The 27,490-nt window shown below is 39.1% G+C and overlaps 1 protein-coding gene across 3 annotated transcripts in view; it reads left to right on the top strand.

Annotated features, from left to right (window-relative positions):
- Positions 1-984: 984 nt before the first annotated feature.
- The window catches only part of LOC106067883 (uncharacterized), a 54,190-nt gene continuing 27,684 nt past the window's right edge, over positions 985-27,490 (top strand). Inside the window, exons 1-2 of one of the 3 annotated variants that reach the window (XM_056038016.1) lie at positions 985-1,225; positions 25,927-26,018. In XM_056038016.1, coding sequence (XP_055893991.1) covers positions 25,994-26,018 — 25 coding nt within the window. In that variant the 5' untranslated portion in view covers positions 985-1,225; positions 25,927-25,993. Of the gene's footprint in view, positions 1,226-24,068; positions 24,092-25,926; positions 26,019-27,490 lie in introns of those variants that run through there. The other 2 variants (XM_056038018.1, XM_056038017.1) reach the window with 2 other exon arrangements.

Here is a 27,490-nt window from a genome sequence, read left to right on the forward strand (position 1 = left end):
GTCTTACAACGTATCACCAGCGAAAGTCAAGAAAACACTGTAGATTTGTTTATTAATTTGCATTGAAAAATCAAATTTTCAAAAGTTGCATTACCCACTACCAATGTTATAAATGAGTCTTTCACATACAATGTTTCATAATGCAAAGAGTAGTTCAAACTTGATCACTACACATTTTCCTAATAAAATACGTTTGGACGTCGATGTTTGTAGGCCTATACGAAATAAACGATTTGGATTGGTTGCTTCCACCCACGTGTTGTTATTGATGCCAAGGTGAACTGTTACACCAGTTAAACGATGATAGCCTCTGAGAATCAGCAGGTCATTGTATGCTGTCTGAAACTGAAAGTAATATCGAAACCAAACAATGTATGTTAAGATCTTAAATGGTAACTGGTATCATAAAGATACCGGGAAAATATTGAATAACAAGTCCAAGTTTATGACAAATGATTTGGTTTTCGAAGCTGGTGACAATAAAATCTCCGATCGCGGGGCCCCCCTCAGGCGCGGGGCCTGGGGCAGTTGCCCCACTTGCCACCCCCGAAGGTCGCTACTGGACTAAAGGAAATGTGAAGGTGTAGTTCAGGAGTTCTCAACCATTAGGTCGCGACCCCCTTGAGGGACGATTGACGATTTGCTAGGGGGTCGCCTAAGACCATCGAAAATATGGATTGTTTTTGTCTATTCTTCTATTGCTGAGTGGGTGGGGGTCGCAGCAGAGTGGGGGATTGTAAAAAAAAAAGAAGTGTCGCGTGCCTAGAGGGTTGAGAACCGCTGATGTAGTTGAAGGGCTGATTGCAACACTGCGTGCCTCTAACTGCATATTCATACTTTCGCGCGCGCAGCATTAACCGGTGAAGCGGGAGTAGGTCTAGTGACAGTGACGGCAGCTGTGGTATTAGACCAATCAGATCGCGTGTCACCCTTGCAAAGGGGGAGGGAACTAAGCCAAAGAGGGGGGGGGGGGGGCAAGCTGCCCAACAAAAACATTCAACAAACCTGTTGGAGAGAGAAATTACACCGTCCCCGTGTGACCTAGTCTGGTCGTTTTGTTTTCGTGTGTTGCAACCCGGTCTTTTTTACATTCTATGTAAAACTAGATCTAGTTTTCTTGGTGTGCAGTTCAAATATTTCATTCTGTGTTGGCTATTTAGGACATACCGGCTTAATCGATAACAGGAAATCATTAGACCTATTAGACTAATTAGAGCCATTGAGGGTGAGTATTTTCGTTAGATACAGATCTAGTATAGATACAGTCTAGATCTAGACTCTTAGTCTTAGACTTAGATCTAGTCTAGGTCTATATAGGCCTACTATACTATTATATGGTTAAAATAAGGCCTAGGCCTAGTTTAATTGTAATTTTTAGATATCTTAGTCTAGAAACTGTTTAATTTAACTCTTTCTCTCCTAATTGACAATACCATCGTTGATTTGACATCATTAAATTAAATGATTGCTTAATTTTATAAACTATACTTTTGTGTTTATATAAAATGAGCATGCATTTCCCTTTAATTCTATACCAAATAAAGCATTTTCTGATCACAAACGAAAAAGGTATTGAAGCTTTATCATAACAGGGTAGTGAAATAGTAGGCTCTATTGAGCAAAATGAAGAACTCCGTCAGAATGTGGGAAAATAATTAGCCCACGGAGAGAAAGAGTTAACTTGTCATTTGAGCTTGATTTAGAATCTAGTCTATCTGCTAATCTAGATTCTAATTCTAGATCTAGATAGGCCTATCTAGATCTGTATTAGATCTAGATCTATCTACATTTCGAACATTCCTTGGAAATAAAGATTATTAGATCTAGTTCTAGATCTAGGTCTATGCCCTATCATGAAACCTCCTGCAGAAGAGCAGTGGATGCCATTAGGTAGAGTTCGAACTTTAGACCATTGTAATAGACCTACCAGCCAGCCAGGCAGATATTTTTACGTTAGAATCTAACAGTTAGATCTTAATATTGTTTAAGAAACTACAATAGAAAACTATACAGTCAGAATATGGTACACAAAACAGAACTGTTTGTCGGTATAACAAACATCTTTGTCTCTACCCCCCTCCCCAATCTCTGTTTTATGTAGCTACCCTCCCTTTTTTTTTCTTCCTTTCTTGCTATTCATCTCCTGTCAAACACACATCAGTTAAATGACACCTGAGGGCTATGGCATATTTGTGGTTTGTATAACGTCTTACAATACATTGTCTTTCAAGTTTAGCTGTGAGGCTGTAGGCCTCTTTACATTGCTAGTTACAAGGCTTTAGGTCTTAAACACATTGTTAGTTATGAGGCTATATGCATCCTTACATTGCTAGTTACAAGGCTTTAGGTCTTAAACACATTGTTAGTTATAAGGCTATATGCATCCTTACATTGCTAGTTACAATGCTTTAGGTCTTAAACACATTGTTAGTTATAAGGCTATATGCATCCTTACATTGCTAGTTAAGGGGCTATAGGCCTCTTTACATTGCTAGTTAAGGGGCTATAGGCCTCTTTACATTGCTAGTTACAAGGCTTTAGGTCTAAACACATTGTTAGCCATGGAGCCTCTTAACATTGCTAGTTAGTAGTTACAAAGCTTTAGGTCTTAGAAACATTGTTATTTATGAGGCTATATGCATCCTTACATTGCCAGTTATGAGGCTATAGACCTCCTTACATTGCCAGTTATGAGGCTATATTACATGGCTAATTATTGCTGGCTATAGGCCTCCTTACATTGCTAGTTCTGAAACTATATGCTTCCCTATATTGCTAGTTATAAGGCTTTGGGTCTAACCAAATCGCTAGTTATTAGAATTTTAGCTTGATTACAGTGTTAGCTGAGACATTCGGCCTCTTGTTTTGTTTAACATGTTTAGGCTGTTCGGATGGCAGCGGGCAGGGTTTAAACCCGACGAACGAACGACAGTTCAGCGCGTATACCTCACGACCAGGCAGCCATCCATATATTATTATCTTTATAGTTTTAACTGGGAGACTTTAGGATTCCTTATAATCAATCCTGTTTTTTTTTTTCGCATGTTTAGACCTGGCGGATGGCTGCCTGGTCGTGCGGTTTGCGCGCTGGATTGTCGTTTGGATTTATCGATGGTCCCGGGTTCAAACCCTGCCTGCTCCTATCCCCCGTCGTCCTGCGGGAGGTTTGGACTAGGAAGTAAACTATCTTCAACTCTGAAGGAACATCCGAAACGTGTAAAACATTTTACAAAACAAACAAACAAACATATGCTCACAAAGTCATGCATATGATACAATTACTCAACACGGCTATATTAAAATAAATGTTGTACCAACGATTTTCTTATATATATATATATATATATATACTCGGTACAGGCGTGTCAAAGTTTGCAGTGCTCAAAATTAAGTTTATTGGGCGGGGGGGGGGATAGAGCCTCCTCACGTGATTAATTAGTGCCATGACCCAGGCGTCAACGCCTTTGCATTCTATTTCCGGTAGCGATCAGTTACCTACGAATAATGTATTGGGCTTTATGGCGGCAATAAAACAGAGAGAGAGAGAGAGAGAGAGAGAGATTATAACAAGTAATAAATATTTTTCTTATAAAACTTTACAGGTCTTTTTGTGCTCTGCCAGACCTCGCGTTACTGGTGGCTGCCTGGTCGTGCGGTATGCGTGCTGGACTGTCGTTCGGTCGACTCGATGGTCCCGAGTTCATACCCTGCCCGCTGCCATCTCTCGTCATCCTGCGGGAGGTTTGGACTAGGAAGTGGATTATATTCAACTCTGAAAGAACATCCGAAACATGCCAAACAAACAATGTTATACTCTTTAAAACTTTGCTACTTCGTGCATTACTGCATATAATCAATTATAATAGGCTTACTTTACACATTATATAATCAATAAATAGGCCTGCTTTATACAATATTGTTATAAACCTGGTGGTGGCACAGATGGGGGTGGTGGTGTGTGTGTGTGTGTAGTCGGCCGACGCCAATCGCCCCAGGCCAGCGCTAGACGAGCGCTCGAGCGTGACGAGTTACGACGGTCAGCCGAGTCGAGTCGTAACATGACGGTTCGGGAAGGATCGGCGTCGTGAACACAGCTCAGGAGTGTCACGAGAATTGTAGTCATCTGACCACCCAGAAACGTCGAGCGGCGTTCTGTCCAGTTCGAGAAGGCCAGCAGGGACACTATTTAAAGAGCGAAGGTATCAGAGACGGTGAGTGACAACTTCCCGATCTACGGTTTTTTACGGCGGCTCAATACAAGTCTGAGACAGAGACCAGTGCGAGAGTCGATACGGCGGTACGGCTATTAACGGAGAGATATTTGTACAGTCTTGTGTTACGTGCTGCCAATTGTACAGTATTGGCTGTTATTTATTGACATTAAACCTTTACGCTATTTGAAGCCCGGAGTTGTCAAGTTCTTTAAGTTGGTGGTGTCGTGTGGTGCAGTTTTGCAGAGAGCCTGGATAGTGAGATTCGTAACAATATATAATATATAATCAATGAATAGGCCTAGTTTATACATTGATGTGTACACACGTCCTAATCAGTATATTCTAAACGTTTCGGAAGCCCCTCAGAAATGACTATTACGTCCTAGCACAAACGTCCTGCAGGACGTCCGGGGATGACAGCGAACCCCGGACTATCGAGACGACAGCCTGAAGCCCATACCCCACGACCACACATTTTAAATGTTGGAAGTTTAATAATGTTAATCGTTCACAATGGGCGTAGGATAATTAACTTATAAACAAACTGATCAAGCTTGCTCTAAATGGTCACTTATACCATCTTGTATGCAACGTTTCTGCGTGCACTAGAAAAGATCGGTGTCTGACATAAAAAAAAAATCTTATCTGTTGATCAAAATGTATGTAGCAGACTATAGACAAGGGACACGCTACGTTGACGCTTAATGCATAAGCCATTCCAATAACTGTAGTCACCCATGCGTGGGCGCATCCACTACGCGTTTTTGTTTAGGTGGCAGTGTGTTTGCATATGTGCGTGTATGTTTTTAAGTCTGTTTGAATGGATGCATTGAATTTGTATTCAGAATGCTATGATAAGATATGCCTGTTGAAACTATCTTCTCTCTAATGTCTAGTCAGAGTAACTGTCGCCTCTAGTCATATTACCGTCTGATAGATCATCTTCAAAAAGATTCACAAAGGGAGGTCACTCGAAGCACAAATCCTATCTGTTGTTTTAAAGGCTGACTTTTGACAGGAGGAGATAATGACATAAATAATTATGCACTATTCTTTAGCTTTCTTTGTAAACATCGGCTGACTGGTCGTGTGGTAAAATATAAGTAAAAGTTGAGTTCCTCTTTCAGATCTTGCGATGCATAAGGTAGATGATGTAAAGGTCACCTGTTTATGTGGCCCACGAGGGTGTCACGTGGCCAGCACAACGACCTACCGCCTTTACTTTTTCCCAATTTATCTTAGGTACCCATTAAAGCTGGATGAACTTATATATTGAATTTAAATATCACAGTCTACACCAAGATTCGAATTTCGAACCCGTGACCCCCGGTTCGAAAGCCAGTTGCTTTGCCACTCAGTCAGCAAGCCTCCTTGTCGTCTGGTAATGTGGTATTAATTTCCTAGCAAAGGTCGCAGGGGCTACATCTAGACCGATGACCATCTTGCAGAGAGGTTCTAAATAGAGAGTTTTCATCCACGTAGACCTTTTAATTTTGAAAGCGAAAGTAAAAGCGATAGTTGTTTTTCAACACTACCAGAATAAATACCCTGCCTGAGTTCAATCGAGACCGATTGTCATAGAAGGCCTGGATACTGACCTTTGACGTCACAGCCTGTGGGCAGTTTTGACCAATAGCCCGCCTGCCATGTCCTGACATCAAGCTTGCGACGTGTCAGCGAGCTGTTAGTCTAAACCAGCGGTTCTCAACCTTTTATGCTCGGCAACCCCTTTTTACAATCCCCCACTCTGCCCCCCCACACACACACAGCAATAGAAGAATAAACAATAACAATCCGTATTTTAGATGGTCTTAGGCGACCCCTTACAAATCGTCAATCGACCCCTAAGGGGGGTCGCGATCTAATGGTTGAGAACTCCTGAACTATACCTTCACATTTCCGTCAGTCCAGTAGCGACCTTCGGGGGTGGCAAGTGGGGCAGCCGCCCCAGGCCCCGCGCCTGAGGGGGGCCCCGCGATCGGAGTATTTATTGTCACCAGCTTCGAAAACCAAATCAGGTCGCGACACACAGGTTGAGAACCCCTGGTCTAAACAGCCCACAGATTGCGACGTCGGAAGTTCGGTGTCAAGGCCCAATATAACGATTGGCCTCTGTTAAGCCACCGATTGCCTTTACCAGGCTGCATTTACAAGTTCCGTTTACAAATAGGTCTGCAGTGCCCTAATGAGATCCCCCCCCCCCTCTGGTCGTCGGACAGGATTCTGAGGTTTCAGTTCTGCTTTGTGATGGTCAGAGAGAAAATCGAGTGGTGGCACCCTCCCCCTTCCCTCGCCTTTAATAATTAATTTGAAGTCAACAAGAAGTACAACAAGGTACACACACGCAGACACACGACACGCTCAGATAGATGTAGATTTTTAGTTACCGTTCGTTGATCTCACAACACTCTTAGCAAAAAGCTGCCTCCTGGAACATCTGTCAACAACAACACAAATCCCTTTAGTCGTTTATCGGACGTTTATTATGAGTGAGTCTGGTGTGAATGTACACTTTGGTTTCTTATAGTTATAATGTTTTTTTTGTTTGGTGTAATGCACAAATTGTAAGACAAATTTCCTTACGGATAATAAAGATTATTATTATTATTATTTATATTATTATTTGTAGACGTTTTGCACTATTGCTCACAACCAGCGGTGCTTGCTAAAGTTGGCCAAAAATTTGCTCGCTACAGATCTAGTAACGGTGTAGATTACTGCAGATGTATCGTTGTTTTTAAGCGTATTTAACTCATTGTCTGGTGCAAATTTTGAACACGTTATTTCTCCCACTTCCCATTCTCGGATCAAGTTGAATGTTTACGCAATTAATTATTGTAATTAATTATTTGGTTTGATATCGAAAAAAAAAAAAAAAAAAGGAAATACATTCTTCATTACTGAAGTATACATAGTTGTCAATGTGGATTTACTCCCCTTAGATATGCTCTTCTTTTTTTTTTTTTTTTTTTAACCACCTATTTTTAAATATTTTGCGTGTCTCTCTCTGTGCATACACAATCTCAGCTCAGCTCAGCTCATCTACGACTTGTGTCGTAAGGGTAAGTTCGAGTAGCAGGTTCTTTCTTTCACGATGTCCTGCCAACTTTTCTTTTGGACGAGCCTTTCATTCTTTGTGCTCCCTCCACAGTGCCTTGAAGGAGGACTTTTTAAAAAGTGTGTCGTAAATCTACATAATTGACAACACATCTCTATTCCAAGAGGAAAGTCTGCGGAACAAAAAAAAAATATTCTGTCTGTGGTATTGTACGTCTCGAGAGACGATCTTTTCCCTTTGCAACTTCTTGTGTGACTAAAGAGGCCAATCCTTGATACACAGCTGCGATCGCAGGTTGGGCATATGTAATCACCAGGCGCCGTTGCATTTTCACCCTTCTTTCTGCTTCTGTTGTGTATGACATCTGCAATCCGTGACCCTTCCTTTATGCTCTTTCTAGATGTGGATCTGTCCAGTGCCACCTCTTCCCAGTTGCCAGTGTCGATTATGATTGAAATTAATGACATCCATTGCGAATATAAAGAATAGCATCTACGGTGCTTTGATTATGTATCTTATACATTGATACTGTCAGAAAATGAATAGAGGAAAAAAAACATTCCCAGCATACAATATGTTCATTTATTGACTGCAAACTACAATTTTTCCAGAAAATGACTGCAAGCGAGCTCTATTTTCACAAAGTCACAGTTAAAACGAGTATTTCCGGAACATTCCATGATAAAAGCAGATTTTTATGATAGGAGACCTACACTCCCACAGCATTCATACACACACACACACACACAGGTACGCTCACAAACGCAAACGCAAGACAGACAAATAAACACACACAATCACGAACACAAGTGAAGGATATACCTACTTAAGAAGAAAAATCTGATTTGAAAGCCAATGCCTACTTGTGAAAGACTAAACCTCATGAAAACTGGAGCTAATTAACAAATCCTCTCAGCCGTCTGCTGTGTTCTGTGATAAAAAAGTTTCTAAAATAAAATTTTTGAACAAATATTTGATGGTGTATCAGTTTCTGTCACCATGGCGCCCTTCACCGTTTCTTTATTGTTTCGGCTAATTAGAACTGTGTGTGAAGACATGCTTCATGTAGTTGGCATGCTGATAAACAGGAAAGTATACCTTTCAGACCTTGTAATCTATAGTCTACAGGGTTGAAGGTGTTTCTTTGACGGTCATGTGGCCATCGAAAGGACCTATCTCCTTTATTTCCCCCAACTAATGTGAGGTTGTGGGGACTCAGCCTGTCCAGAAATTCGAAATCACAGCCTTCATCGAGATTCGAAACCGGGGGCCCTCGGTTCGGAAGTCAATCGCTTTACCACTCAGCCACCACATCCCGCCAACATGCTGGTGCTAGTTTTAAATCTTGCCATTGTCTTTTCCAATATTGCTTAGATCGAAACATTGTTTCTTTTAGTTGACAGAAGTTCACCCACTCATCACGGCACACATCAAGTCGATGAAACTACAGTAGTCTACACAAACGTTGTATCTGGAAGTGTGAGACTTTTTTTTTTCGTTGTTTTCTGGGACTCAAAGTTTTTTGTTTTATTTTGCTCGCACTTTTGAATCTCTCTGTGAAAACGAGGCAGGCTTAAAGCTGTCAGGACACTTCAGATACTCACGTTATTTTTTTAACTCAAAACGTTTGTAAAATAACAAGGTTATAAAATAATAAAGATAATGGAGCTGTGTGGATAACGACCCACTACACAGAGGCGTAGCTATGGTGGGGGAACGAGGGGGAAGAATTTAAAAAAAAATTCCCTTGGTCCCCTATTTGAGAGGGGCCCCCTAATGAGTGTTTTTTTTTACATTAAATTTTAAATGTTAAACAACATGCAGCCCCTCAAGAGGTAAAGCCCCCGGGTTCCCAAATGATGGCAAATTTCCTAGCTACGCCACTGCCACTGTGACTGCTAAATGTGGACACTCTCTCCATCTTGTTCTTCCCTCCGTCATTCTGATGTGTTCAGTCCCCCAGCACTGTCCAGGCGTGAGCAGTTCATTTCCTTCCAATCTAGATCAATAGTTTACAGCTGATCGATAGACTTGATTATATATTGATTAATGGATGACAAAATAAAGGCGTTGCAACACTTTGGTCACTGAAGGGGCGGCCCTATGAACCTCCTGTCATAACCTTGTAAAATATTTTACATGTTTCGGATGTTCCTTCAGAGTTGAAGATAATTACTTCCTAGTCCAAACCTCCCACAGGACGACGGGGGATGGGAGCGGGCAGGGTTTGAACCCTGGACCATCGATAAATCTGAACGACAGTCCAGCGCGCAAACCGCACGACCAGGCAACCTTCTGTTTTGTACTAGCTATTTATAGCTAAACTTAATGTGATCCATACTGAAGTAATATTTTTTATACGGGCAAGTGTTCAGTCTTTTCCTGGTTATTGTGTAGTAAGTATCATTTTATAAAATACTAGATCAAAGCAGACAGTGAATGTTATCAGGTACATTAATAATAGTAGTAATTCCATTCACCTGTCCCTTGGAAATAAAGCGCAACAACAACAGCAAAAAAAAATGTTATTTAATGGATACCAGCACATTGTACTCGAAGGAAATGAGAAGGCTGACACACTTGCCAGGTGTCGGAGAACAAACACACAATTAAACAGTGCACTCTATCCAGAAGAAATGTAGAAACTAATAGTGAATAGAATACATGAGAAATGGACAAGCTCTCATCTGAATCAAAAGAAGAAAGATGATGCTTACTATAAGCTATCCTGACAAGATCAATGTCTTATCTTTCGACTCAGGACCGGACACAACAGAGTGAGACAACACATGTACCGGAAGCTCAAAATTGGAACCAGTGAAATCTGCCCATGTGGAGTGTCACCAGAGAATGCCGACCATGTCCCCCAAAACTGCTCTCTTTACCAAGAGGCCCGAACAAAACACTGGCCTCAAAACACCCCAATAGAAAGAAAACTCTATGCAGAGCTCCCTAGTCATCTGAACGCTCCAACATACAAATGAGAACAAAGAAGAAGAAAGAAGAAGCTTGGAAATAAAATGCAAATAGATAAAAGAATATACTGTTTGCAAAGAGAGAAAATACATTTATGTTACGCCCACTGGTAATGACGCAGTGAAGAGGCAGCATTGGCCTCATAGAGCCACGAGTTCATCATGCCCTTGGATACTCACGATAAACTAAACAATTGTCAAAAAAGTTAGAAGAAAAGATAGAAGAACAGCAAATAGTTAAACAAGTATTCGTAATACATTTTCTTTTTTTTTAAACACAAGTACTAAGTTAAGGAAGGATAAACCTTGTGTAGAATATTGGGTCGTTTGATAATTATTATTTTTTAACAATAGGTTGTTATTTTTTTATACCTTGTTGCATTTTCTTTTCATTGTTTGCACAATGAGATGTCGGTACTCCTGATGATTTGAGACTCCCTGCTTGGTAATACTCGAACGGCCTGATTGAGTTGTCTGCCCCTGTTCTGGCGACCTGGGAGTTATCTTCCCCTAGTATGTCTTGCCCAATCCGCTTTTCTTTTGTTGACGATTGTAGGCCCAGAGTTGACACAGTTAGACAAGTGATATTATTATGCTGTGTGGGAGGGTAAGAGAGGGGGGGGGCGATAGAACGGCTCCCTAAACACCCCCCCCCCCCATCCCTAAGTCTATAACCACAAGTGAAACTGGTTTAGCCAGATGAAACTGATGTCTGAATTTCGTTTCCAGCAATCGCAACAACAACCAAAGTGAGAAAAGGGGGGTGGGGGGCTTTGTGCGTTGTAGAGGTGTTTCTGTATGGGGGAGGGGGGGGGGAAGACTGGTCCATGAGGTCATCGTGACACGCCAGAGTGACGCCATGCTAATATCAATTACTTTGAGTGATCCAAAACAGGTCATCACAGACCAGTTGATATCAGTCACGGTAATTGATCACTACTCGCTTATCCAACACTTAGCATCAAGGGCAGGTATGTTTCTTGTTTAATACATTTTCTTTAGGGGAGTCTCTTGCAATGGTAACGTATACAAAATAAACAATTATTGAAACAAAACACGGATATACCAAACCAATGTCACAAGCTAACTCTTACAGATCTCTCAAACAGAGAAAACACTCCTGAGCATGCTAGCCTGTAATTATACTGTAGTCGGTGTAGTCGAATTCGATCTAGTCACGGTCATTACAGAACAACAGCAACATCAACAACGATAAAAAAACAACTAGGTTCCATACTGGACGATTCCTGAGTGCCCAACATTTTCTTTTCGACCAGCTCCGCCCATGATGAACACGTGAGAAAATGAAGACATACAAGAAAGAGAGAATGAGATACAGAGAGAGAGAGAAATAAAGATAGACTTAGAAGGAAAGAGAGAGAAGAAAAGAGAGAGAGAGACAGAGAAAGAAAGAGAGAGAGACAGAGAAAGAAAGAGAGACAGAGAAAGAAAGAGAGAGAGACAGAGAAAGAAAGAGAAAGACAGAGAAAGAAAGAGAGACAGAGAAAGAGAGAGAGACAGAGAAAGAAAGAGAGAGACAGAGAAAGAAAGAGAGAGAAAGAAAGAAAGAGAGAAAGAAAGAGAGAGATACACAGAAAGACAAGAGATACAGAGAGAGACAGAGAAAGAAAGAGAGAGAAAGAGACAGAGAAAGAAAGAAAGAGACAGAGAAAGAAAGAAAGAGACAGAGAAAGAAAGAGAGAGATACAGAGAGAGAAGAGATACAGAGAGAGACAGAAAGAAAGAGAGAGAGACAGAGAAAGAAAAAGAGAGATACAGAGAGAGAGAGAGACAGAAAGAAAGAGAGAGAGACAGAGAAAGAAAAAGAGAGAGAGAGACCGAGAAAGAAAGAGAGATAGAGAAAGAAAGAGAGAGAGAGACAGAGAGAACGAAACGGAAGTATGAATGAATGAGAAAAATAAAGAAAAACTCGAGAGAGCTAGAAATAGCTGTGCCCGTCTTAGGCATAGGCAAACTAGGTAGCCTCCTTGGGCCTCCGATTGGCTAGGGCCTCGAATAGAGCCTTTTTTTTTTTTTAGAGAAGAAATAGTGAAACTTGTCCTCAGCGTTATTATTGGAGTATACTAGGTATTTAATGAATTGCATTTTTTTTTAAAAATTTCATTTGTGGCCACCAAATTCACTTCACCTATGGCAGCGGTTCTCAACCTTTTATGCTCGGCGACCCCCTTTTTACAATCCCCCACTCTGACGCGACCCCCCCCCCCGCACACACAGATACAGCAATACAAGAATGGACAAACTCAATCCATTTTTTCGATGGTCTTAGGCGACCCCTGGCAAATCGTCAATCCACCCCCAAGGGGATCGCGACCGAAAGGTTGAGAACCCCTGACCTAGGGCCTCCAATTATCGAATGCCGGACCTGGAAGTAGAGACGTAGAAAGGAGAGAGGGAGAGAGAGAGAGAGAGGAAGAGAGAGAGAGAGGAATAAGGAAGAGGAAAATGTGACAACAGAGAAAGTAACACTGACAATAAACTAGCTAGTGACTTGTTTGTCATTGACATTACTGGTACACGATCGACCTGGGAAACGACCACGTGGCTGCAGGGGAGGCAGCGTACTTGAGCTCTCCATTCCCACCCCAGACTGCCTTAAACCATCAGCTGTTCCCATAAAAGTTTTGTTGGCAAAAAAAAAGTATTGCAAGTGAAAATTTATTGAGCTTATACAAACATAGGACACTGTACTTCTGAATCAAACAAACATAGGACACTGTACTTCTGAATCAAACAAACATAGGACACTGTACTTCTGAATCAAACAAACATAGGACACTGTACTTCTGAACCAAACAAACATAGGACACTGTACTTCTGAATCAAACAAACATAGGACACTGTACTTCTGAACCAAACAAACATAGGACACTGTACTTCTGAACCAAACAAACATAGGACACTGTACTTCTAAATCAAACAAACATAGGACACTGTACTTCTGAACCAAACAAAAATAGGACACTGTACTTCTGAATCAAACACAAATAGGACACTGTACTTCTGAACCAAACAAACATAGGACACTGTACTTCTGAACCAAACAAACATAGGACACTGTACTTCTAAATCAAACAAACATAGGACACTGTACTTCTGAAACAAACATAGGACACTGTACTTCTAAAACAAACAAACATAGGACACTGTACTTCTGAAACAAACATAGGACACTGTACTTCTAAAACAAACAAACATAGGACACTGTACTTCTGAATCAAACAAAAATAGGACACTACTTCTGAATCAAACAAAAATAGGACACTGTACTTCTGAAACAAACAAAAATAGGACACTGTACTTCTGAATCAAACAAAAATAGGACACTGTACTTCTGAAACAAACAAAAATAGGACACTGTACTTCTGAAACAAACAAAAATAGGACACTGTACTTCTGAAACAAACAAAAATAGGACACTGTACTTCTAAAACAAACAAAAATAGGACACTGTACTTCTGAATCAAACAAAAATAGGACACTGTACTTCTGAACCAAACAAACATAGGACACTGTACTTCTAAATCAAACAAACATAGGACACTGTACTTCTGAAACAAACCTAGGACACTGTACTTCTAAAACAAACAAACATAGGACACTGTACTTCTGAATCAAACAAAAATAGGACACTGTACTTCTGAATCAAACAAAAATAGGACACTGTACTTCTGAAACAAACAAAAAATAGGACACTTTACTTCTGAAACAAACAAAAATAGGACACTGTACTTCTGAAACAAACAAAAATAGGACACTGTACTTCTGAATCAAACAAAAATAGGACACTGTACTTCTGAAACAAACATAGGACACTGTACTTCTGAAACAAACATAGGACACTGTACTTCTGAAACAAACAAACATAGGACACTGTACTTCTGAAACAAACATAGGACACATGTACTTCTGAAACAAACATAGGACACTGTACTTCTGAAACAAACATAGGACACTGTACTTCTGAACCAAACAAGCATAGGACACCATCCTGCTGAACCTAACAAACATAGGACACATGTACTTCTGAACCAATCAAACATAGGACACCGTCCTGCTGAAACAAAACAAACATAGGACACAGTCCTGCTGAACCAAACAAACATAGGACAGCATCCTGCTAAAACAAAGATTGGACACATTCCTGCTGAAACAAACTTAGGACACAGTCCTGCTGAATCAAACAAACATAGGACAGCATCCTGCTGAAACAAAGATTGGACACATTCCTGCTGAAACAAACTTAGGACACAGTCCTGCTGAATCAAACAAACATAGGACAGCATCCTGCTGAAACAAAGATTGGACACATTCCTGCTGAAACAAACATAGGACACTGTACTTCTGAACCAATCAAACATAGGACACCGTCCTGCTGAAACAAAACAAACATAGGACACAGTCCTGCTGAACCAAACAAACATAGGACAGCATCCTGCTGAAACAAAGATAGGACACATTCCTGCTGAAACAAACTTAGGACACAGTCCTGCTGAATCAAACTGTAATGTGTGTATGGTCAGTAATAAAACTCCCCCGTTTTTTAACACACACACATACCCGATATATACCCCCCCCCTCTTTCTCTTTTCTGAAGAAATAATGTCTGCAATGACCTGGTTGTAACATACTGTCAATCTCCAATGGTAGTATAAAAATGGTGAAGTGTAGTGCTGTATAAAAATAATTCGGTTTCCTCTGACATCCAGCGCGTAGTGAAATTTGAACGGTGGCTTGCTGGCTTGGTATCGTGCAGTCTATTGCCATGCCACTAACTTCTGCATGAGAGAGGCATGTCAAATGTGTGTGTGTGTGTGGCGGTAGTTGTAGTAAGATTTTTTTCTTTTTACAAAGCTTATATCAACTCTCTGTCTCGGATCAAGCTTAACTCTTTCTCTGCGTAATTATTTACCACATTCTGGTGGAATCAACGCTGGTATCGTCAGTTAGGAGAGAAAGAGTTAAATTTTACACATCTATTTCTTTTACCTGACAACACAAGAGTCAATAAAAAAATAAACAATTAGTTAATTGGTAATAAATTACTTTGTTTGATATCGATATCTCAAACAAGGGAAAGAAATAGTACTTTGACTGCTATTGCTGTTTAAGCCGAATTTCAAATGGAAATAAATAGTACTTAAAAGCTAGTTTTTTTTTTAAATTATTTTGCTTGTTCATTGCTCTATTACAAATGGGGGAGTGTATTATATTTTTGTGTCATTGTTTATTCGTCCAAAGTGTGTAATAATAATAATAAGGAAGAAGTTTGTGATTTTGTAAGATAATAATAATCAGAGTTGGATGAAGCTTAAAACGATAGCTTGTTGCCAAGTCACAGGTCTGTACGGCGTGGCAACGAGCTATTGCTCTACACTGCCCACGGGTGGTCTCGTTCTAGCCCTAGTCCTCCCAGTTTGTATAATAGCATCTTGTCTCGCCAAAGTGTGGAGACTAGCTTCTGGTCAGGCTAAGCTATGGAGACTAGCTTCTGGTCAGGCCAAAGTGTGGAGACTAGCTTCTGGTCAGGCCAAAGTGTGGAGACTAGCTTCTGGTCAGGCCAAAGTGTGGAGACTAGCTTCTGGTCAGGCCAAACTATGTAGACTAGCTTCTGGTCAGGCCAAAATGTGTAGACTAGCTTCTGGTCAGGCTAAAGTGTGGAGACTAGCTTCTGGTCAGGCCAAACTATGTAGACTAGCTTCTGGTCAGGCCAAACTATGTAGACTAGCTTCTGGTCAGGCTCAAGTGTGGAGACTAACTTCTGGTCAGGCTAAAGTGTGGAGACTAGCTTCTGGTCAGGCCAAACTATGTAGACTAGCTTCTGGTCAGGCCAAACTATGTAGACTAGCTTCTGGTCAGGCCAAACTATGTAGACTAGCTTCTGGTCAGGCTCAAGTGTGGAGACTAGCTTCTGGTCAGGCTAAAGTCTATATAGATTAGACTACAGGCAGGTTAATATCTAGCGTCACATTATAGTAGTCTTGTGTCGTCATACACCTTCTAAACCCAGTCATGCAATAAGTTGCTTACCTGGCGAAATTGTTCGACCAATGCTCTCCCCCCCCCTCCCCTCATTTCCTGTTTGAACTAGTGCACTGAAACTTAAGTAGAAACATCAAATCATTCATCCTACATCTGTGTTTGCATATTTTTTTTTCATTCATAAAGATAGCTAATGCACTACTCCTTGTGGCTATTCCATTGGAATTTGGCCACGGTCTGGAAACAGAGAAAGAGAGAGAGAGAGGAGGGGAAGTAATAATTTTTCATATAAGTTGTAGGCCTAGACATGAATAAATATAGACTGGAAAAAGGAAATGACTTCATGTAACTTGAAAACATGTATATCTATTGTTGTCGGATTTCCGAATTATGAAAAATTGCATGATCTTCATTCTTAGAGATTAAACAAAGCTACACTGCCTCATTATTTACAATATATATAGGTGTGTATCAAAGTTAAAAAAGCACTTTTATACTGCTCATAAATGCTGTATAATAAAGTACACAAAATTGCAAGTCACAAATTTTCGTTTCATAAAACTCTTTAATTGGCCAGTCTATATTTATTTAGGTCTATGGTTGTAGGCCTATTCCTTAGCTCTCAAGACCTATGTAAACTTTTTTTTTTTAACCATTGCATTTATTTCCTAATCCATATATATTTACATTCGACCAATTCTACCAGGACGCTAATTGATTCCTTTCATTTCCTTAGTGAATCTCAAGTTGTTCTCTTAGCGAGAGGAGGGAAGGGGGGGATAGTGCTTTGTCGAGAGTCAGATCAAATCGTATTAAGATATCCCTGAGCACACTGCAGATCAGAATAGAATTTATAGCCAGAGTTTTGGTGTGTTTGTCAAATATTGTATCGCCTGTTTGCTTTGAACAAACAATGTTTGATAGGAAACACTGTGATCTTGACGCAAGCCCACGCAACTTTAATACACCCACGTCTGCTTCCAGATTTCAGCAGGTTTGAATATTGTCTCCCTTGGGAGGGGAAAGGGGGAACAAGCGAGTTGTACTTTTTATCAAATTGTATGGTCTTGAATCCAGTTTTGTCTCTGTGTGTTTGTGTGTAAGAATATTGACATAGCGTAGCAAGGATTAAATATATTTGTTTTTTTTTAAGTGATAGGGAACACTATTTGTAGGAAAGAGAAAGTGGAGTTAACTCTTTTTCTCCTAATCGACGATACCATCGTTGATTTGAACTCATTGAGTTCAATTAAAGTTCGACTTTATAAACTTGACATTGTCTTATATAACATGAGAATCAAGTCCCCTTTAATTCTAGACCAAAATAAAACATTTTCTGAGAACAAACCAAAAATAAAAGTTATTGAATCTCAATCATAACAGGGGAGTTAAATACTACGGAGAAAAACAATACAGAATTCGGTCGAAACGTGGAACATAATTTCGGAGAAAAAGAGTTAAAAGAACCAAGAACGTTAAGAAATGTTATCACTTCCTTATTATCTCCCTTCGGTTTTCTTAATAGGCTCACTCTGCCATTTTTTTGTTTGTTTGTTTGTTTGTATTATACAAAAAGTAGAAAAAAAAATCTGCATGGAATTAAATCACAAAACAGGATCCCTAATTTTAATAATGATATCACAGATCTTAGCTCCCTCTCCCTCTCTCTTTCTGTCTTGTCTTTTCCCCACCTCCTTTTTATCTCTTTGTATGCTTCCAGTGGCTTAGCTAGGGATTTGGGGGGCCTGTGGGGATTGACCTTTTTAGGTCCCCTTCCTCCATTTTGAAATTCGACATCTTGACATGAGACAATTTACTAAATAAATATGTAAGCCTAAATTCCAATTGGTACAGTATATAAGTAAAATTAACAAAAAAATGAATCATTAAGACTCTTTTGTGAATAATACCGTTGTATATTGGCGAGATATTGTATAGTGAGAAATCTCAATTCATATCGTTTCACGTCGTGCTTTCTGTGCAGTAAAGGTCATCTCTAACATCATCTAGATTTTCTAGATCAGTGCTGTCTAGTAGTTTTGACTCCACGTGAATAGTAAGATTACATGGCAGTGGCGTAATATTTAATGTAAAAAATAAATAAATACAAAATTTGGACATTCAAGTGGGGGCCCAGTGGGACTTTAAAAATTGGGAACCCCCACCCTAGCTACGCCACTGTATGCTTCTCTCTTTTTCTCTTTCTTTTTTTTTTCCTTTGTCTGTCTGTCTGTCTGTTCGCGTGCTTGTCTTTCACTCAATGAAGAGAATAGTTTTTTAGTTCTGCTCTGATGTAAAAGCTTTCGGATGTTTTGAATTCCCCGCCCACACGCACACATACTCAATTTATGAGCCCGCCCTAATTCCGACCAAGTTTTGAAAAACAAAAAAAAACTAAAAAAAAAAAAAAACTAGATTTAGTTAAAGCAGGGGTTCTCAATCTGTGGGTCGCCACCCCCTTGGGGGTCGATTGACGATTTGCCAGGGGTCGCCTAAGACCATCGATAAGTGAATTGTTTTTTTGTCAATTCTTCTATTGCTGTGCAAATGTGGGTCGGTGGGGGTCGCGGAAGAGTGGGGGGTTGTAAAAAGGGGTCGCCGAGCTTAAAAAGTTGAGAACCGCTGAGTTAAAGACTTTTCTTTCTCGCTATGAGGATCATGATTTCTGGCCTGTTCATTTCATGTACTCTCTTATCTCTAACAAATGTTTGCTTAGCAGTCGAGCCACAATAGGCAGCTTTATTACAGCACCCACACTCACACACAACACGCATCTATTTATACCACGTTTTTATTCACAAACGTTTTGACCAACTTCATATCAATACACGAAAACTCTAGCTATATTTGTACACACAAAATTTAATTTCCTCCGACAATGTATTATATTTTCAATATTTCATTTAATCCGTGATTATCTATTACATATTTTATCAATCTTCTTTACCGGTACTGACACAATAAAAATTTAAGGCTTACACAAGGTGATCTTGTGAGTTTATTGCCCAATTTCTTATTTGTTTGTAAAATGTTTTACATGTTTCGGATGTTCCTTCAGAGTTGAAGATAGTTACTTCCTAGTCCAAACCTCCCGCAGTACGACGGGGGATGGGAGCGGGCAGGGTTTGAACCCGGGACCATCGATAACTCTGAACGACAGTCCAGCGCGCAAACCACACGACCAGGCAGCCATTCTTATGTGCCTTATCAATATACTAGGGGGCCCTTAAGAAACATTTTCAATTCTTTGTAACAAAGATCACAGAGAGGTAGAGTTATGTATTAAAAACTTTGCGGGGCGGATCGCCCCAATTAATATACGATAGTGATCAAGATTGATCACAGCCTGGTCCTGTGGTATCGAGACCAATCATCTATTCGTCTCCACTGACCAAAGGTTGCACGTCACAAGTAAGTGACCTGCTAATACTACCTACTACTTAAGGTCCACTATGACAATTAGTCTCTGTGGTATGGTCTGTTGTCGTCTCGAAGGTCCCGGGTTCGAATCCTGTCCGCCACCATTACATGCCGTCCTGCAGTTTAGGCAAAGGCGTAGGTTGAAAAATCTAAATTTTCAAAGGCATGTCTGAGAAACTTTCAAGTTACAAAGTAGAATTATGTTCAAGGAATTGGTTTACAGCTATAGGGAACAGAGCTGACTAGTTCAAATAATGCTCCCCCCTTTTTTTTTTTTTTTGCAAAACTAAAATTTGTACTAGATAGAAAGATAACAGGGCAAGCTACATGGGATAACAATACAAACTACATGGGATAACAATACAAACTACATGGGATGACAATACAAACTACATGGGATAACAATACAAACTACATGGGATATCAACACAAGTTGCATGGGATAACAGTAAAAGCTATATGGGATCGGTACTCGACTTTTTGGCGCAACCGTTTTGGCGCGAGACGTTTTGGCGCAAGCCGTTTTTGGCGCATAAATATATATATTTTATACAAAGTATGAAAATCATCTCTTGTTGTCTACATGAAAAATACGTTGGTCACAAAAACACATACAAAACATAAGCATGCATCATTCTTGTTTAAAGAAATAATACAAAGAACTTAATGTGATTAAAACATTTCGCGCCAAAACGTCACATGCGCCAAAACGTCACATGCGCCAAAACGGCTGCACCAAAACGACTTGCTTCGATATGGGATAACAGTACAAGTTTTGGAATAAAAAAAAACAAGCTCCATCGAATAACAACACAAGATACATGAGATAACATTTCTAGATAGTGGTTTTGGGATTTAAATTCATATTTTTCTTACACTGGGTGTAAAATAATGCCATTCAGTCCAAACCTCTCACTTGATAAAAAAAAATTATATAATTTACAACTGCGTTTTTCTAGAATAGATTAGGCCGAAGTCATTGAAACTGTAACGCGAGCTGATATTGAAACACGATGTGAAGTCTGCTGACATTAGCACTCGAAGACGACCAAGTTTCCGTGGGTTTGCATTTTCATGGTTTTCATGTTTAAAGAAAAAACAAGTGTGTCTACCCATAGATACCTATAGGCTCAAAATATATATTTATATTTTTGTTAATATATTGTACGTTTTTTTTTTAATGTTTTGCACATTCAATCCAGTCTAGACGTCATTGGTCTAGTACAAATACAATGGACCTCATTCACCAATCGTAAACAAACAACATTTAGCCACGTGGTGCTCTATCTCTTCTATATAATTTACCATCTCATGTTTAATTCATGATGGTTGTCACGTGACAGTTTTTTTCCCCATTGTTTTATCAATAAGATCACGTGACTAAATGTTGTTTGTTTACGATTGGTGAATGAGGTCCATTCACTGACTGCATTTTCTACCTTGATGAGAAGTTTTGAAAAAAAAAAAAAATGAAACAGACACACATTCATAGATTTTTTTTTTTTTAATCAAACATTTTATTTTGTGGTTCTTGTTTTATCTGGGTTTTTTTTTAACAAGTACTTTTACTACCTGCCTAACGCACATTAAGACCACCCAGACCCACCCCGATTTTTCCCTTCGATTTTTTTTTTAATACTATTTAGTATTTAGCTTAGGCTGGTGACAATCTATGACAATAGATCCAGAGTGTTTATTAGCAGGTGTGTTTTAATGTGGGTCCTACAGTATGATAATATGTTATCATAAACCTAGTTCTACATATAGAGTACACTTTTTTTTAAAGCAATCCTAGAGTATACTTTTTTGGTGGGAAGCGTGGTCGAGAGGCCAAGTGCGCTTGAACTTGGCTTGGCTTGGCTACCTAGAAGGGGGCTCGAGGTTCGACAGAGTTGTGTTTACTGAGTGCCTAAAGGCAGCACGGAAAACCAACTCCTAGATACCCCCTCCCCCCCACCGGTCCACAAATGAGATTGGACCAAAAAGCGCTCTGAGCATGCTATAAGCATGAAAGTAGCGCTATATAAAAGCTATAATATATATAGAGTAACACCTTTAGTAAAGTCACTAAATTTAGAAAGCCTTCAGGACAGAAGACGCAAAAGTAAAGTAGCAATTATACATAAAACACTGAACCATAATCTTCAAATACAAAATCAAAATTTAATAAAATACCCAGAAAGACACAAAGATAAAGGCACATTCCTCATCCCATATGCTAGGACAAATTTGTACAAATACTTTTTCTTCCCTAGTGCTATTAGAGCATGGAATGGGTTGCCTGAGCTAGCTAGGAAAACCAGTGACTTGGCAGAATTGAAGTCATTGGTTAATATGCATGACTAAATGCATGACGCGTAGGACGTAATCATCTTCTTTTTTGAAGTAACGTCTGTATTATATAAGATAAGATAAGGAACTAGTTGCTTGTTTTATGCACTTTGTTGACAACAATCTTGTGTGTAAGACGTCATGCCTTAGTGTCTAATACTTCCTCTTGAGAAGAAAATGTTTGGGATGAATGTTCAGTCTGTGTCACTGTGTCCCCCTTAGGGACACCTAAGTAAACAGGGTCGATATTCTGGTTCCCGCGTCGCCGATGAAGTTTCTTGGTTTGGCGGCGCCACTAGATCTCTGATGCATCTGTTTCGAGGTGTTAGCCTAGGCCTGGAGCTGTACTGAGCCAGACTTTGGGCTGTGTTGAGACAGGTTGGCTAGTCCAGAGTCTTCGATAATTGTTGGAGCTCCAGGGGTCCTCAATACTGCAAAGAGACGAAAGCCGAGCTGGTCTGGTCATATTGTTTTATTTGTAAAATTTTGACATGTTTCGGATGTTCCTTCAGAGTCGAAGATAGTTTACTTCCTAGTCCAAACCTCCCGCAGGGCGACGGGGGATGGGAGCGGGCAGGGTCTGAACCCTCGACCGTCGATAAATCCGAACGACAGTCCAGCGCGCAAACCGCACGACCAGGCAGCATGTCTCACTGTCTACAGTCATTCTTCAAGGTTCAGTGGAGGGAGCACGAAGAAAGGTTCTTCCGAAGAAAAGCTGGCTGGACAATTTAATAGAATGGACCGGCGGCTCTGCCTCTCTCTTGAAATCCTAAGAGCAGCTGTTGACCGGGAAGAATAGAGAGATTTTGGCTACACGAACCGTCACAAACCCCCTACGACAAAAAACAAGGGACAGATGATGATGATGTTTATCGAGCGTTGACCAATTATGTAAAGTTCAAAGTTTATTTAACATGTACTTTGTGTTTGATGCAGTCATTCATTAATGCATTAGCCTGCTGAGGTAACTCGGTTAATTTAAAGTTTAAAGCATCCCGTAGTTAAATCTATAAAATCTACGTTGACAGTCACCGTAGAATTAAATGGATGATTTTATGGTTATTATACGTGAATATTCGGCGACGATGGCGGTAATTAAGAGTGCGTGCGTTTCACATTTAAAACATCACATACGATAATAATCTAGGGCGGTCCTAGGGCTTACTGGCTCTAAAGATTCTAGATCTAGTTCGATTTAGTTTTGTACTTCTAAAGAACAGCTTTTGAGTTTCACTACTTGCAAACTAAGTGAAATCTGGCCACACCTGGCGCTGTACATTGCAAACAAAACCATATATTGTTGGAATGAAACGATTGGTATAGATGTAGATCTAGTCTAAATTACTCTAAATCTTAAGGATATTTCGATATCATAAATAAGACTAATCTAGATTTGTTAATATGTATTTTTTTTTAAATCCTAGATTATTGTTTTAGCTCTAGATTAGATTCTTGTCAGTCATCTTGATGGAAAAATCTTTATTTAATAATTTATCGTATGAAATGTTATCATTAAGATTAACTGGTGATAGTAGGCCTACTAAATTTGAATCATTTTATAAACTATCGACTCCATACAATCTACTAAATCTAGATTAATTACAATCTGGCATGCAGCTGTTGCAATCTCTGAACGAAACTTGGTTACATAGCTGCTCATTGATGATTGAGGCATTGCTAGATCTAGATCTAATAATTTTCTAACTCAACAGTAAATCATAAATGCAATTTAGTTCTACATTTATCTACAGAGCTAGAATCTAGATCTAGATATATGTGTAATTATTCTTTATGCCATGACAAGTGCTCCTTCTTCCCTGGAGCCATTTTAAGAATGTTTGGTGCCGCATAACAAATAACATCATGGGAATGTTTGGAGCCACATAATTTAAACGTCAGGGAATTGTTTAGTACCTAATGAACTAATCACTTAATGGCGATTAAAGAATTTCAAAGAGTCTTAAGAGCATCGTCAGACTATCTGGGCTTAAGACAAGATGAAGAAGGAGAATATTGTATTAACGTAGTGACACCAACACTAGGGAAAAAAACAGGCCACATACCTAGCTATCTGCTACACCTCTCAGGTAGAGTTTGAAGGGTAAAGTAATTAAGACCTTTCCCAGCTTTCGAAACCTAGGATTGGTCCGTAAATCATTCCATGACCTTTTAGAACCCAATATAATTGATTGATAAAGTGACTATACATTTGTACAAAGCTTATATCAACTCACTCTGTCTGTCTGGTAAAATGTTTGTAGCCTACACATTATTTCTCCCCCACCCCAATCTCAACTTAAGTTGAAATTTCAACAGTCATTTATTGTGCCTAACAAAACCTGAATCAATAAAAAAAATTAAACAATTAGTCAAGTAATTAGTTTAGGTAATTAATTATTTTGTTTGATATTGAATAAGGAAAAAAACTTCTACATTATCGCGTAATATAGTTGTAAGTGTGGAGTTCTTTCCTCTAGATATATTTTGTTGTTTTCTTTTAAAGGATTTTTTTTTTTTGCTCATTAAGATTATTGTATAAACCATATGTCATTAAACCGATTGTTACATTTGTTAGGAATGGAATGTCACTGAGTCTATTGTTTGTGAATCTTATTGTTGTCAGAAACCTTTGTGCTTGAAATAGCATGTAGATTGTATTGTATGTCTATTACAAATGATCCTGCCCCCACTGTGCCACATAATTTCTAGGACTAGATCTATGAATAGGCCTCAGTCTATTACTCTACATATACCCATGATAATCATGAACTTATGTAGCTAGGGGAGATTAATTATATTGTCCATTAAGGATTCAACCATTATATATATATATATCTTCTTATCTTATCTTATATAATACAGGCATTACTTAAAAAAGAAGATGATTAAGTCCTACGCGACCTGCAATGTTAACCAATGACGTAAATTCTGCCAAGTCAATGGTTTTCCTGGCTGGCTCAGGCAACCCATTCCATGCTCTAATAGCACTAGGGAAGAAGGAGTATTTGTACAAATTTGTCCTAGCATATGGGACGAGGAATGTGCCTTTATCTTTGTGTCTTTCTGAGTATTTTATTATGTTTATGAGGTATCACTTCTTAGACCAAGAAATGTGACTTGATTTCGCAGGGAAAGATAAAAAAAAGCTACTAATTAATTTTTTTTTTCCAGTTATTTAGTTACAAAAAGGAAAAAGTTTTTTCTTATTATGTTTTTTAACAGAACAGCACTTATAAAGCTCAACAACAACAGCAAAAAAACTGTTATTCTATGGATACCAGCTCATATAGAACTAGAAGGAAATGAGAAGGCTGACACACTCGCCAAGAGTGGGAGAACTAACTCACAAGTAAACTCTGCACTCTATCCAGAAGAAATGAAGAAATTAATCGTAAATAAAATAAATGAGAAATGAAAGAGCTCTCATCCAAATCACAAGAAAGATGACACTTACTATAAGCTATCCTGACAAGACCAGCATCTAATCTTTCGACTCAGGACCGGACACAACAGAATGCGACAACACATGTACCAGAAGCTCAATATTGGAACAGTGAAATCTGCCCATTTGGAGTATCACCAGAGAATGCTGACCACGTCCTCCAAAACCGCTCTCTTTACCAAAAGGCCTGTATAAGACATTGGCCCCAAAACACCCCAATAGAAAGAAAACTATATGGAGAGCTCCCTGATTTGGAAACCACTGCGCAGTTCATCTCATGTATTGGTCTACTCATCTGAACACTCCAACATATAACAATGAGAATGAAGAAGAAGAAGATGTTTTCTAACATGTTTATACTATATGTAATGTCGGACTTGCACATTTTTTCTCTACTTCTTTTGTATGAGCTTTATATGGTACCTTTTCACTATTTGTAGTGTTATAATGCAAGATGAATTATTATTTTTTTTTTTTCAGTTCACTTTAATGTTGGAGCCAGATTAAAACTCATCTGCCAGTTTGTAACATTGAAGTCAACATCACCATGGGGACACGAGAAAATACTGAAGGTATTGGGTCTGACTTTTTGTTTTGTTGGGAGTAGTTAGTACAGGATAAGAGTAGAAGTAAGGTCCCCCTTTAAGACTTGCACTCTATAGGGAAGATGATGTAAAGGTCATCTGTTACTGTGGCCCTTAGTTAGCTGGGATGTGGACGGCACAATGACTAACCGCCTTTACTTTTCTTCAACTAATGTCCAGGTACCCATTAGAACTGGGTGGATTCAGACGCACCATGAATATCCCCCCCCAAAAAAAATAATAAAAATTCTAGCATTCTAACCCAGGATACTCGGTTCAGAAGCCAAGCGCTTTACCACTCAACCACAGCACTGCCCTGGGGTCACTCTGTAAACAATTTAAAACATACATACACATTGATATTGAAATATTTTCTTTCCTACTATAGTCTACTTCTCTCCCTTTTTTTAAAAAATCTCTTTCTTGGTTTGTCAGTTAATCAATACCATCATTCTATTTCTGGGTTGCCTGTTGATATCATTTTTGTTCTTTAATCTCAATGTTTGAGTCTTTTGTTGCATTGAATAATGAAATACAAATTAATGATAAAAGATATTGTGGAAGGAAAAAGAAAGAAGTAAAACCTTTTTTTTTATTATTATTATTCTTAAGAGATAACGAATTTGATTTATAATTTATTCTTTCTTTTTTTTTTAACTTCACTTTTCCCTTAGTTTTTGACTGTTGTTTACTCTATTGTAAATATTCATTTCTCTGTCAAAAAAAGAAAGCAAAAAAACAAAAAAAAAAAAAGCAAAAAAACAAAAAAAAAAAAAGCAGATCACAAGTATGTTGGATTGATGATGTGGAGTCAGCTCAGAGTCCAGGAATGGAAACATAAATCCCAGGATAGATCAGAATGAAGAGGTGACAAAGCTGGCCAGGTCACGTCCATGGGCTGTAGCTTCACAAGGATGGGTGGATATGACCAGCCTCCTTAAAATCTAAATCTTTATATTTATAGTACTTTGACTTTTTACCATCATATTAATTTGTAACCTCTAGGATCTCTAGATTAGGTTTTGAACTCAAGGTCTACGGACCAAATAGATCAATAGTGGCTCAAAACATTGTCGCTGGTGGACCAGAACATAATTCTTAGAAGTGCAACCACCATTTGTTAAGGATACAGTCTATGACATAATGAAAAGTGACACTGTAACAGAAGGCTAGGCTCATATCATTATGTAGTTTGCTTATAAATTAATGGTTTTAGTAGTATTGTTATGAATCTATGAGTTCTTGACTCTACTCAGAGTTGTAACCCACATTACAAACATATATGAAGAAACTTAGTTTATGCATCATACATTTGAGAACCACTGATCTATGTCACAGTGGTGTTTCCAGTTCTTGACTCTACTCAGAGTTGTAACCCACATTACGAACATATATGAAGAAACTTAGTTTATGCATCAATAATTTGAGAACCACTGATCTATGTCACAGTAGTTCTTCCA

The sequence above is a fragment of the Biomphalaria glabrata genome, chromosome 8, assembly GCF_947242115.1.
Source record: "Biomphalaria glabrata chromosome 8, xgBioGlab47.1, whole genome shotgun sequence".
Lineage (NCBI taxonomy): Eukaryota > Metazoa > Mollusca > Gastropoda > Planorbidae > Biomphalaria > Biomphalaria glabrata.